The 12933-nt window shown below is 51.0% G+C and overlaps 1 protein-coding gene across 2 annotated transcripts in view; it reads right to left on the reverse strand.

Annotated features, from left to right (window-relative positions):
* The window catches only part of VANGL1 (VANGL planar cell polarity protein 1), a 53840-nt gene that overhangs the window by 14814 nt on the left and 26093 nt on the right, over window positions 1-12933 (reverse strand). The window contains exons 4-5 of one of the 2 annotated variants that reach the window (XM_089917317.1): window positions 10812-10935; window positions 3974-3981 (exon numbers count right to left, since the gene is read on the reverse strand). The exons of the other annotated variant lie outside the window; for it this stretch is intronic. Of the exons in view, the coding sequence (XP_089773443.1) occupies window positions 3974-3981; window positions 10812-10935 (132 nt within the window). The remainder of the gene's footprint in view (window positions 1-3973; window positions 3982-10811; window positions 10936-12933) is intronic. 2 annotated transcript variants of the gene reach the window in all.

The raw sequence follows: 12933 nt of genomic DNA on the forward strand, positions 1-12933 counted from the left end.
GGCTGCAAACACTAGTTAATCCTGATTCCTACTCTTCATCCCATCCATCCCAGGCCAGCGAGAGCTCCCTCTTTCAGAGGAAACAAGATCCTTTTCCCTGAGCCCCCTGAGGCCTCAGCTGAGACCTCACTCTTTCTCGGTCTACAAGGCCTCCTGCTCCGTGGGTTGCTGTTTCCAGTCCTCCGCAGGGGTGTGTTAAGAGGACTCCACTTGCCAGTGTCCTGAGATCTCTAACCTGTCACCAGCCTGGCCACTCTGAGAGCAGGAGAGGAGCAGAGAAGAGGTAGCAGGGTGGGTGAAGGGGGCACCCATACTCAGTACTGGTCGCAAAAGAACATGCTCTTGGGCACAGATACAGGACACTTACCACTTCAAAGAGTGACCTGTAATAACACAGTCAGGGATTTTACATACCTCATCTAATTTGACCCTCACAATCATTCAAGGGAAGAAAACCAAGGCCCAAAAATCTATGACCTGCAAACAGGACACATCTTCCAAACAGCAGAGCTGGAACTCCAATCTGTTCCTTCTCCCAGATGTGTGGCCACTGTAGGACAGTGTACATATGCACTGACCTCTCCAGGTCTCTTAGATGTTCACCAACCACCAGTATGCTAAACTCCTCATAGTTATTTGTATCTTGCCCTTTATATTTTTCTTCTTGTTTCCCTGCTAAGTAGGTGAGCTTATAAGGATTATTTACGATAGCCTGGGCACCAGGATAGGGCTGCCTTCAATTCCTGGATGACCACACTGCCTTCTACAGCTCTCCGAGTGGCTCAGGGTTCTTCACACCAAGACAAGACTGCCCCTAACCCATCAGCTTGACACTCTGCCAACCCAGTCCTCAGCTCCCCTTGGGGCTGTGCCCCCAGAGTTTAACATGGAGTCGAAAAACAATCTAGAAGTCACTCAGCTAATCTCCTTGAGAGCAGAGTCATGGCAATGCTTTCTTACTCATATCCCCACAGTGCCTCGATCCGTGATCCGCATTCAGTTGGGGCTTAGTATCAACCTAGATATGCACACTCATGCAGGGCTGGGGAAATCTGGGAAGACCAACTTCCAATAACAGAAGTATAAGATTCCTAAGAGCAAATCCACATTCAAAAGCCCTAGTCATTTAGTCTTCCAGTCGCCCAATCACCACTCTCATATTTAAGAACCTATGTCAGCCAAGCTCTGGGAATGCAAAGATAGGGTGGGAGGAGCTTCTCCTTGCCGGCGTTATGTGGAACAGAAGCTCTGTGACCACGAACTGGAATACACAGGGGCTGAGGAAGCACAGAGGAGGGCTTCTAAGCACCTAGGACTTGGGTAGGCATAAAAGCAACTTCCTGAGGAAGTGAAGTGGCCCTTGAGTTGAGGTCTGTGTCTCATAGATCTTTGTGAAGAAGTCCTCTTGGCTTTCAAACACCCTGCCCGGCGGATCCCCGGCTCAGCATGGCCAGCCTCGGCTCTGTCCCTGTGTCCGTGACATTCTCCCACGGGCGGGGCACGTGCTGCTTCTCCACCTGAGGCTGACGGTGGCCTCTGCCTGCTGCTCGCTGATCACACACGAACACTCCCTCCTACGCACCTCCACCCGCCTGCCCAGGCACTGCTTTTCCAAAGTCTCTGGGCTTCTTGGAGATGAGAAGCCCCTCTACACAGAAGGAGGTCTGTTCATGAGCACAGACTTGCCGCACGCAGGCTACTTCATCCCAGGCTCCTGTGCTGACATGGACACATCTCAAGGGGCCTGGATTCCAGCAGAGAAGTATTTCCCTGATCAAGATTTAAAACTTAAAAAGGCAACTCAGAGGTTATGCTCAGGCCCATCTTCAAAGCAAACCCTCTTGTGGTTGTGGGTTTTGGCTTTTCTGTTCAGCCAGCCCGCAAGGAGGGGCCCAGGGCACCACACTACCTCAGCCGGGGCCTGCAAGACAGAGAGGGAACGGCTGGACCGGAGCCTGGCGGCCCTGTTTCCCAACCTCTCTACCCCCAAAGCCACCATGCTGCCCAGAGAAGGGGTGTCTGTCCACACCCAGCTCTGGCAGGAGCCTTGCTCTCCAAACTGGGCAAGTCCACAGTCAGCATTACGCCAGAGCCCTGGGCGGCCTGGGGAGGGCTCAAGGACTGGACAGGAGCCTCCCCAGGCTCGGGAGCCTTTGCTCAGAAAACCAAACAAGGGGCAGGGCTCGGGTGATGTTTTCTTCCTTCAGCCCCATCTCAACAGAGAGGCACCAGAAAGCCCCAGAATCAGCTGTGGACCTGCCCGCCTCCACAGGCTGACAAGCTAACACAGGAGCTAAAAAAAAAAAAAAAAAAAAAGTTTTTGCAGTACGCGGGCCTCTCACTGCTGTGGCCTCTCCCGTTGCGGAGCACAGGCTCCGGACGCGCAGGCTCAGCGGCCATGGCTCACGGGCCCAGCCGCTCCGCGGCACGTGGGATCCTCCCAGACCGGGGCACGAACCCGTGTCCCCTGCATCGGCAGGCGGACTCTCAACCACTGCGCCACCAGGGAAATCCCTCTTCACCTTTTTGAAGAGAGCAGACTGTAATATATGATGTAAGTCTTGTTGGTGAGTCAGGGTGATCACCAGCCCCAATTAGGTACTGGGCTGTGCTTCGTATGTATCAGAGGGGAGTGTCAGAGCCCTTAGGAGGCCGGGGCTCCTCCTGGTGCCCATGCTGCAGTCACCTTGAGTACTCACAGCCGTTTCTTCTCATTCTTCACCATGTTCTCTCTCACTACTGGCTACCGAAGTCATTCCTAGCTGCTGTCAACCTAGCTGCCTCAGGCAATGATCCTCTGTTCTTGTACATCTTCAACCTTGGTATAGAGAAAATGGGCTTTGCGGCACCGGAGTGAGGCGCTCTGCTCGGGCTAAGTGATATCCACTCCAGTACGGCAGTCCGATGTTGATTTCAATCCCAAGTCTAAGGGCTTTCTCATTTCTGTTCTGGCTCCTGATTCATGCTCTGGACTGGCTGAGTTTGTTAGATAACTTCAGGAGAAAAGAAATCTACAACTACTATATCATTTGGCATCTACTGAGGGGACACCACCCTGCAGGGCACCCTAGCATCAGCCTAAGTTATGGCTCCACAATGCCAGGATGCAGGAGCACCCCTGTCCTCAGCCAGTGTTGGGGTTCAGAAGCCCCCTGCCTCTGCTCCTTGGCATCTTCCAAATATGGCATCTCACAGGGCCAAAGCAGGGCTGATTTCTTTCAGGAAGCCTTTTCCAACCCTCCGGTCCCCACTGACCTGTCAGGGGAGTCACACGGGCAAGGCTCGCTCTCTAACAAGCCCCGGGAAAGTCCCCCATGCACAGGGACGCCTGCGGTGGCTTCCCCATGGTGCACGGTACTTGTTGGCTCAACCTGCACATTTAGGAAACCCTAGTAATTGCCACAGGTATAGGATCAGTTCTGAGCATGTATTTCATAAAACCATGGAGTTTCAGAGGCACAGGGGCCTCAGAGATGAACAAAAGCAAACCCTTCAACTAGCCTCAGTCTCCGGACCAGACTGCCTCTGGGGAAGGAGGGAGGCAAGAACAACTGAGCTGGTGAGAAATTTGCTGCCTCTCTTATGACTACCACAGTCATAGACAAAAGACAGTAACCTGACTAAATGATCCTCATGCAGAAACCCGGTATACAGGCAGGCGGAGCCTGATGTCCAGACTGATTGTGGACACGGCCACACCAAAAACCCATGAAAGGAGCACTTTCCCAAGATACGGAACTCTGAGCTCAATAATTACACCCTCCCAGGGAAATGCCCCTTTTCACAGACCACATATATTTGTGGAAAACAGCGCATGGATACGCATAGCTCATAACAGAAATTCACTTGAGACCTGCACATAAAAACACAAGTATAGGAATCCCAGATATGCCTAGAAAAGGACAACATGGATGATGGACTAGCCATGATCAGGACCAGAAGAAGTTGATGCTGTTCCCAGTGGGAAAGTAACCCCCTCAACTCTACTTGGTCCAAACTTGAGCTCGTGGATGAGACAGGGCAGCAATGGATCAGCACAAATGTCTGAGGGAATTCAACAGCCACGGCTGAATCTGAAACTCACCCTTGACCACGTTGCCTTACTGGTCTATTTTCTTTTCAGGACAAAGAGGGTGCAATGTGAAATGCTATGTCTAATCAGCTACAAAACATCTTCCAGGGTCAGTGACAACTGTCATACAAAACTACCATGGCAATGGAGGCGAGGGCTCACCCTCGTGCTACATTTCTAAAACACATTTGGAGAGAAGCACCTCTGAACACAGTTCAAATTTTAGTTCATAAAACTCTGAAAGACATGTCTTTGAAAAATAAATTCTGAAAAACAAAACCAAACTAATGCCCTACGTATCTGTACCCCCACAGCCTCTCCACTCTCTCTGACTGTGGGTTTAGGATGCACGCTGTAAATGGTGCAGGCTCAGGGCTCAGAGAGCATGACCCTTGACTCTTCCATTTATTCTCTGACCTTGAACGAGTTAACTCACTTCTCCAAAGCTCAGATTCTTCATCTGTAAGATGAGAATATAACAACACAGAAAATCCTGCTATAACACGGTAAGTGGGCTTCAAAAGAGTCAACTGTATAAATGTATTACTAAAAGGTTAATGAAGTGACTTGGGCCAGCCCGGTGCAGGTAGCTGGTCAGAAAATCTAGTGACAGACTGCAAGACCCAAATATACAGGTTTGGGCTGAGGTCTGGAGTCACCCGTGGTAGTTGTCTCATGAGCTTAAATGTTAATGGGGACAATTCCAAACTCAATGACTTTCTGAGACTTCAACAGTTGGCACTGAGGCCAGGAAAAATACTGGAGACTCAGGAATCCACCCTCCACTTTCCTATTTCCCAAGGAGAAGCTGCCTGCCTGGTTTAGGTTTTTGTTAAAGATTAAAGGAGGTAATATATTTTAAAGTGCCTGACCCAAAGCAAATGGCTTATGAATGGTAGCACCGTGAGCTTACGCATCTGTGTTTGTTGGGGAGGCCAATCTGTCCCCTATGTGTACCTGTACTGCCTTCCCCACCAAGGGCTACCACGAGGGCACTACTACAGGAAGTGAGCCAGGACCATTGCTTTCCTTTGGGACTTAGACCATAAAGTCATGCTACTCTCTGTTTTTATGCAGTATTTGCTGCCAACTCTCAGCCTCCTGAAAAATCAAACCTGTAGCTACCGAGAGGCACCTGTGGTACAAAAAGTAGAAAAAGCACTGCCTTGGAGTCAGAAGGCCTGGATTCCTGCTACTCTGTAAACCATATAAGTTACTTCCCCTTTCTGGGCCCTGTCTCTTGGCTGATGATAGAGAGGGAATACCAACTACTGCATTTGGTTGTCGAGAAGAGCAAATGAAATACTGCCGGCGAAAACATTTATAAACTTACAGGATTATACAAATATAAAATAGTATCATATTACTAACGAGTCTGAGCATTTTGTAGCAAGGGATGGGGTTGGTTGTTGGCTAAGATATTCACACAGTTCCTGGACATAAAAGCATGACCCAATCTCCACATATATATATATATATATATATATATATATATATATATATATGTATTTTTTTAAATTAATTTATTTTATTTTTGGCTGTGTTGGGTCTTTGTTGCTGCGCACGGGCTCTTCTCTGGTTGCGGCAAGCAGGGGCTACTCTTCGTTGCGATGTGCAGGCTTCTCACTGGGTGGCTTCTCTTGTTGCAGAGCATGGGCTCTAGGCGTGTGGGCTTCAGTCGTTGTGGCACACAGGCTCAGTAGTTGTGGCTTGCGGGCTCTAGAGCGCAGGCTCAGTAGTTGTGGCACACGGGCTTGGCTGCCCCGTGGCATGTGGGATCTTCCCGGACCAGGGCTCGAACCTGAGTCCCCTGCATCGGCAGGCGGATTCTTAACCGCTGTGCCACCAGGGAAGTCCCTCCACTTATATTAAATCAGAAAACATTCAGCCTCTGCTTGAAAAGAAAATATGCTCTCACTTTGTACTGAAATGACCTTATTTTCAGTTCTACCCATTGGTCCACCCACAGCTTCCTTCCGCACCCAAGCCCCTCTTTCTTGTGAAAGCCCATCATATACTTGAAGAAAACAACTGTGGACATAAACCTCCTCCCTTTTAACCTTCCTATTTTGCAGATAAGGGCCCCGAGGCCTAAAAAAGTATGTGCACACCACCCCGCCCCCCCATACAGAGTTGTTTATTTCCTATTCATTCATTTTCCTCGGATCTGATTGTGGCTTCTGCAATTAAGCTAAGCACATGCTATTAAAATCAGAAATATTAAGGCTGGAAGAGCTCACCCAGTCAGAGGCCTCACATTCCGCAGCTTTAAGTTCTCCCAGAGCAGGGAGAAAAGGTGAGATAGGGCCAGGTGGGGAAGCCTTGTTCAGGTTTTAGCCACTTCTTTTCAAATGTTAATTGAGCCCTTGAGCTCTGTCAACAAAAACAGCTTTCCCACTGTGTGAAAAATGAGCGAGCATTTCCTACATATCAAAGCCCCACATAAACACTAGCTAGCCGCCTTTATTCTGACGGCCTGGGTATGTGCTGACAGGAAAGCTCTGGAGAGACCGTGTGCTGGTCACAGGATGAAATCTGCAAAGGCCCCCCTTCAGGGTTAGTGTTCATTATCCTGTCAGTCAACTAAGGATGCCAACATTCAGAAAGATTCTAATGACCAGCCTTGACCACTCCATCCAAAGGCAAGTAGGAATTAGGAGCACCCGCTAAGTCCTGCTAAGTCTCAAGTGCTGGGATGGATGTGCATGACACCTCAAGGGGCTCAGACTCCCGTCGGTGACAACCACCCAAACAGGGAAGTACAGCTGAGTGACCTGGGGGCCAAGACAGAGCATGTGAGTGGGGGTGGGGAGTTTCAGGTGAAGATCCAAAGTGGAGGCAAAGCTGAGTCTCAAAAGATGAATGATGGTCACACCATGTGGACGACAGCCTATAAAGCCAATTCCAGGCAGAGGAAGCAACGTAGGCAGACACAGGCTGGTGTTCAACAATCTACCTAAACGGCTATAACAAGAGCAATGGGGTCACAGTCCTGAGTCCAGGACAGCTCTGAGAACCCTGATGGGGTGGGTTGAAGAGCATCTCCCCAAAATCTGCATCTACCCAGAAACTCCGAATGTGACCTTATTGGTCTTTGCAGATGTAATTACAATTAGTTAGTAAGATAAGGTCATACTGGTGTCTATATAAGAAGAAAATAGGACACACAGAGAAGGCCGTGTGATGATGGAGCTGAGACTGGAGGGATGCAGCTACAACCCAAGGAGCCCCAAGGATTGCAGGCAGTGGCCAGAAGCAAGGAGGAGCAAGGGAGGGCTCTTCCCTGGTGCAGAGGGAACACGGCCCTGCCAACACCTAGATTTCAGACTTCTTTGCGGTACGCGGGCCTCTCGCTGTTGCGGCCTCTCCCGTTGCGGAGCACAGGCTCCGGATGCGCAGGCTCAGCGGCCATGGCTCACGGACCCAGCTGCTCTGCGGCATGAGGGATCTTCCTGGACCGGGGCACGAACCCGTGTCCCCTGCATCGGCAGGTGGACTCTCAACCACTGCACCACCAGGGAAGCCCTAGATTTCAGACTTCTAACCTTCAAAACTCAGAAAATTGGTTCAAGTCACTCAGTTTGTGGTCCTTTGCCAGCAGCTGCAGGAAGAGAATACACTTGTATTTAGGGAAAGCAGGATGGAGGCAGGTAGAGGGCAAGGCTGAGCTAAGGTTAGGTGGCCGAGGCGCTGCATGAATGGCAAAGGGGAGAGGGTGAGGAGAGAGGACGAGGGAGGGAAAGGTCGGTGGGGGCATGGGGGGTAGCAGAGAGGGTGAGCCAGCTGAGAAGACCCAGAGGACAACGGCCGTAAAGGAGCCTGGGTACCACGGCCACCGCATCTCTTGCTCTTTAAGGCATGCCTACCCAGTAGGTGAATTTTAGGCTGGAACCCAGGTCTTTGAGACAACTTGAAAATGCAGGATCCAAAATGAAAGTTGACTCAGCTTCTTGGGAAAATTCCCACCCTGGGAGAGAGCTTGATGCCCTCGGTTTCACCTGACTGCTACTTCTCCCCAGGAGAGTCAACAAGGGTTACATCTTCCTGAATGTGTGGGCTTCACTGCTCCCTGGACTTGGAGATAAACTGACTTTGTGACCAAGAGTCAGGAGCATTTGCAGTAACATTCGTGTGAGTCCCAGAGATGCACATATAATTAGCCTCTGAACGTTGCTGCCACCTCCTCTGCTGAGAACCGGACACACGAGTGTTCATACGTCCTGGCCCTCCTGTCCTTCAATCAAAATGTTTGTCTCACAGCTGCGTTGGGGGCAGTAGCTTACACAAGTCCTGCACAGATAACAGGCAGTGATCACCTGGGAACCTGAGGTCAGGGAGTGGCAAAAACTGGAATCAGCTCCTGTTTACTGACAGGTCTGGTTAGGATGCAGGAAGATCTGGGAGAACGGCAGGATGTTCTGGGACCTTCTCCTGACAGACCGGGGCGGGGGAGGGGACACACGTGGCTGCCTGAGATCTTGAGATGCGAGGCCCATCCTGAGAGGGGACAGTGGCCAGCGTCCCTGTCCTGCTGGGGAGGCCCATGGAGGCCCTTCTCCAGGCCACATGGATTCTCCAGGGACCCAGGTGTGCCGGCTCCTCAGCTTCAGCGACCAAGTTCTCTGAATCGAGATTCGAAAACTGGCAGGTGTCCCTGGACGAGGCTTTGAACACCAGCTGCAGACAAGTGCTGCAGGGGATCCCCATTGAAAGACAGCAAACAGAGACCAGAAGCCGCATAGTCCTATGGGGGAAGGAGGTGAAATGTGCTGTCTGGCGGGGCACACAGGGTACTTCTCCAAGCCCTTTGGTGTCCCGCTTTAAGTTCCTGCTAAGAAAGTGTAACCTGGGAAACACCCTCTCTAATAAAACAAGCAAAGTCACACTGGGAGGAGACCACGTTGCCAGCACCAGGAGTCTGTGAGCACAGAAGTGGCCAACAGCTACATACAACGCCCTGGTCCTCCTGGTCGCAGCAACTGAACAACGAGAGGTGTGTCATTCCTCTAGGCTGCAACACGGAGAGACCACCGGGTGGTTCTGAGCGTGCTGACGACACTGATGAGAAAGCCCTCACCTAGGGGATGATCCACTCATAGCTGGCTGTCCCATAACAGAAAGATGCTGGCAGACCCCTTGCGCTGGGAGGACCTACGAGATGTGCTTCCCCTCAAGTGGCAGGTTTGGCTATGGCCACATCTCCCCAGAGAGCTCGCAGCCCACTTCCAGGCCAGGGCACAGGCCCCTCCCACAGGATCCAACCTGGGCTGCACCTGCCATGCCTGCAATGGGAAATCGGCCTTCCAAGCTTTAAATCACTGAGCTAAATCACACCAGGTAAACATCAAAGACGACCACCTGTTCTGGGTGCCTTGAAAAGCAGATTTAGATCAGGACCAAGAGCAGCCCCAGGCCCACCCAAGATGCTCGGCTGGCCTGCTCTTATCCAGCCTCACCTTCTCTTGACACCGGTACCTCTGGCCCTGGGAGGAACGGCAGGCACCCAAATGGAGAGGTCTGGAGGCCAAGGGCAACCAGTCTAGCCAACGGATCTCTGCTCACAGAGACCAAGCGAGGCCAATAAGGGGCAGGACAGGGAAAGGGGACCCTGTTCACTTGCCCTCTTGAGTGTTAGTGTACCACACACACTGAACCAAATCACACCCATCAATCCATGCGGGAGCGTGCAGAAAGCCAGGCAGGCCGAGGGGCGAGTCCTTGGGAAAACAGACCACACACCACTCCAGTGCGGATCCACCACCCGCCGCCAGGGGCGGGGGTGTGGGGACGGCACCATGGAAACCAGGTTCACGTCCAGGGCTCCGTCCCGTACTCTCCGCCTCGGAGAGAGGATCTGTGGGCAGACGCCGTGCAAGGGCAGCCTTCCCAGCTGTGGCTGCTGCCAGTAGGCAGCTGAGCAAACACAGGCCCGCAGTGTCCGGCACCTTCCACTCTCATTAAAGCCACTTTTAACAGGCACCACGGGGCCAAACCACAAACGGCAGCTCTGAGCCCGCCTTCGAAATTCTCCCACAGGAGAGCAGAGCCTGAGCAAAACTCTGCACACGCTACTCTTTAGCTCTTACTCATTTTCATCCTTTGTTTCCTTAGGGAGTGGGGGTGGGGACTGCTAATATCTTTACTGAAAAGCAGCTACGCAAGAAGACACATTTCCAAAACTGAGACTGCATGGGAAACCATGATCATAAAAAACATGAACCAAGACCTTTGGCGGTCATTTTAAAACACGCCCTCACTTCACAGGCGATGGAGTCAGGCCCTCCCGCGACAGTTGGTGCCGGTCTTGAACGTGGGAGGGAGGGGCCCACAGCCCAGCGTGACAGCCAAGCCTGATCAGTGGGGTAATCACCAGCTTTGATATCATTTGACCCAGAATCACAGACGCAAGATTTCCAGTGGAGCTGGATATATCCTGGCGTTACTGGAGTAACCTTAACCTCCCCAGGAGACTCTCCTTTTCTCACTTCTAACTAGAAAACCAAAGTGCCATCGAGAGAAACAAGGCCCCCACTCAAGCTGGGAAGAGGCAGGCGAGAGCTGGAGAGAGGACAATAGGAGCTCTGTTTCATGGGGTTAAGCTCTGCTCATTGATCCGTGGTTTCCTGGGGCTTTAGGGTCAAAGGTCACCAGGGTGCCTAACGTTCCTGTCTTAGCTCGGGCTGCCATAACAAAATACCAGAGACTGAGGGGTTTAAACAACAGAAGTGACTTTTCCTACAGTTCTGGAGCCTAGAAGTCCAAGCTCAAGGTCTGGCCAACTCAGTTTCTGCTGAGGACTCTCTCCCTGGCTTGCAGACGGCTGCCTTCTCACTGTGCCCTCACATGGTATTTCCCCAGTGCGTGTGCACCAGGGGAGAGAGCGTGCAGGCAAGCTCTCTGGTGTCTCTCCTTCTAAGACCACTAATTTTAGAAGATCTATGAACTCCCTTAACCTTAATTACTTCTTTAGAGGTCCTATATCCAAACATCGCCACACTGGGGTTTAGAGCTTCAACCAATGAATTTGGGGGTAACATTCCACCTCTGGTTCCCTCAAAATTCATGTCCTTCCTGCAAAACATAATCCCACCAAGTTCTTTGCCATTTTATTATAAAGGTCACCTTTTCTCCATCATCCAATAACATGTTCCTTGTTTCCTCATTTCTAGCTATGAATTTTTCAAGGAACACATTCAGTCTGTATTAGCTCCTTTTCAACACAATGCTACAATCATACATGATCATAAATTTCCACTGTTTGAAAAGCAATCTAAGAATCATTTCTTCTAAAGCATGGTTGGTTCTGTGATCAGTAATCAGAACTTTGATTAAATGGTCCACAGTCAATGCCAATTTGTAAGATACTTTTAGTCTCAATGCATGAAGCATTGAGTTAAAAAACCTGCTGGCTGAATTAGGTACAGTGGAGCTTCGGCAATATGAATATCTTACAGAATGGGTCACTGTGAATAGACAAGTTTCCCAGAGGACTGAGATGAGAGTTAAATCTGCTTTTGTGGTTTCTGTCCTTGCTGATGACTACCAGCTATCACCCTCCATTGATGTTCATGTACCTCCTTATAGCAGCTATTTCCCTGACTTATGTTACTTCTGGACTCTTGGAGACCTCAAAGTCAATAATTAAATTTTTTAGAGCTATAAGAATATATGCAGGCTCTGAGAATGAGGGCCTGAGGCTGTTGTGGGAGGCTGCCACACAGTGAACCCCAATGAACCAATGCTTCCAATATCCCCCACCTGGTGCAGTCTTTGCCCCTTAAATCTGGGCTGGGGCTCTGATTTGCTCTTAGAAGAGGATGCAGTGCAAGTAGTACTGGGCGAGTTCCAGGCCTAAGCCTTAAAAGAGAGCTTAGAGAGCTCTGCTTGTGTGTTCTTAGGAGCCCTGAGAAGTTGTCTAGCTACACTAATGAAGACACTACTCCCCCAGAGGGAAGGCCCTCTGGGGAAGGAGAGAACCACAGAATACCTTGGACAAGAAAGCAGCGAAATCCCAGCGGATTCACCACATGACTGCACCGGGACCACTGGCCAGACCAGCCAAAGAGCCTCCCAGCTGAGCCCAGCCCACAGAACTATGAGAAATGATAATAATGTTGCCCTAACTACTAAGTTTTGGGTGGTTTTAACAGCCATAGTTAAAAGAGGTCTTCTTCGGCAGGGGGCCCCAACCCCCCGGCCACGGACCAGTAGCGGTCCTCGGCCTGTTAGGAACCGGGCCGCACAGCAGGAGGTGAGCAGCGGACGAACGAGCAAAGCTTCATCTGCCGCTCCCCATCGCTCGCATTACCTCCTGACCCCCCCCCCCACCCCCACCACTGCTCACATCCGTGGAAAAATTGTCTTCCATGAAACCGGTCCCTGGTGCCAAAAAGGTTGGGGACTGCTATTCTTCAGGACATGTGACAAACAGAAAGTTAAAAATGTTTGACCAGGGGACTTCCCTGGTGGCACAGTGGTTAAGAATCTGCCTGCCAATGCAGGGGACACGGGTTCGAGCTCTGGTCCGGGAAGATCCCACATGCCACAGAGCAACTCAGCCCGTGCGCCACAACTACTGAGCCTGCGCTCTAGAGCCCGCGAGCCACAACTACTGAGCCCGCGCGCCACAACTACTGAAGCCTGTGTGCCTAGGGCCCGTGCTCCACAAGAGGAGCCACCACAACAGGAAGCCCCTGCACTGCAACAAAGACTAGCCCCCGCTCGCCGCAACTAGAGAAAGCCCGCGGGCAGCAATGAAGACCCAACGCAGCCAAAAATAAACTAAGAAAAAAAAAGTTTGACCAGACAAAGGTTCAAACCTACTTACTACTGTGGTTATAAGGCAGAGGCTTTGTTTGCTG

The sequence above is a fragment of the Delphinapterus leucas genome, chromosome 1 (genome assembly GCF_059928025.1).
Source record: "Delphinapterus leucas isolate spDelLeu-1000000601 "Yukka" chromosome 1, BTC_Dleu_Yukka2, whole genome shotgun sequence".
In the NCBI taxonomy this organism is placed as follows: domain Eukaryota; kingdom Metazoa; phylum Chordata; class Mammalia; order Artiodactyla; family Monodontidae; genus Delphinapterus; species Delphinapterus leucas.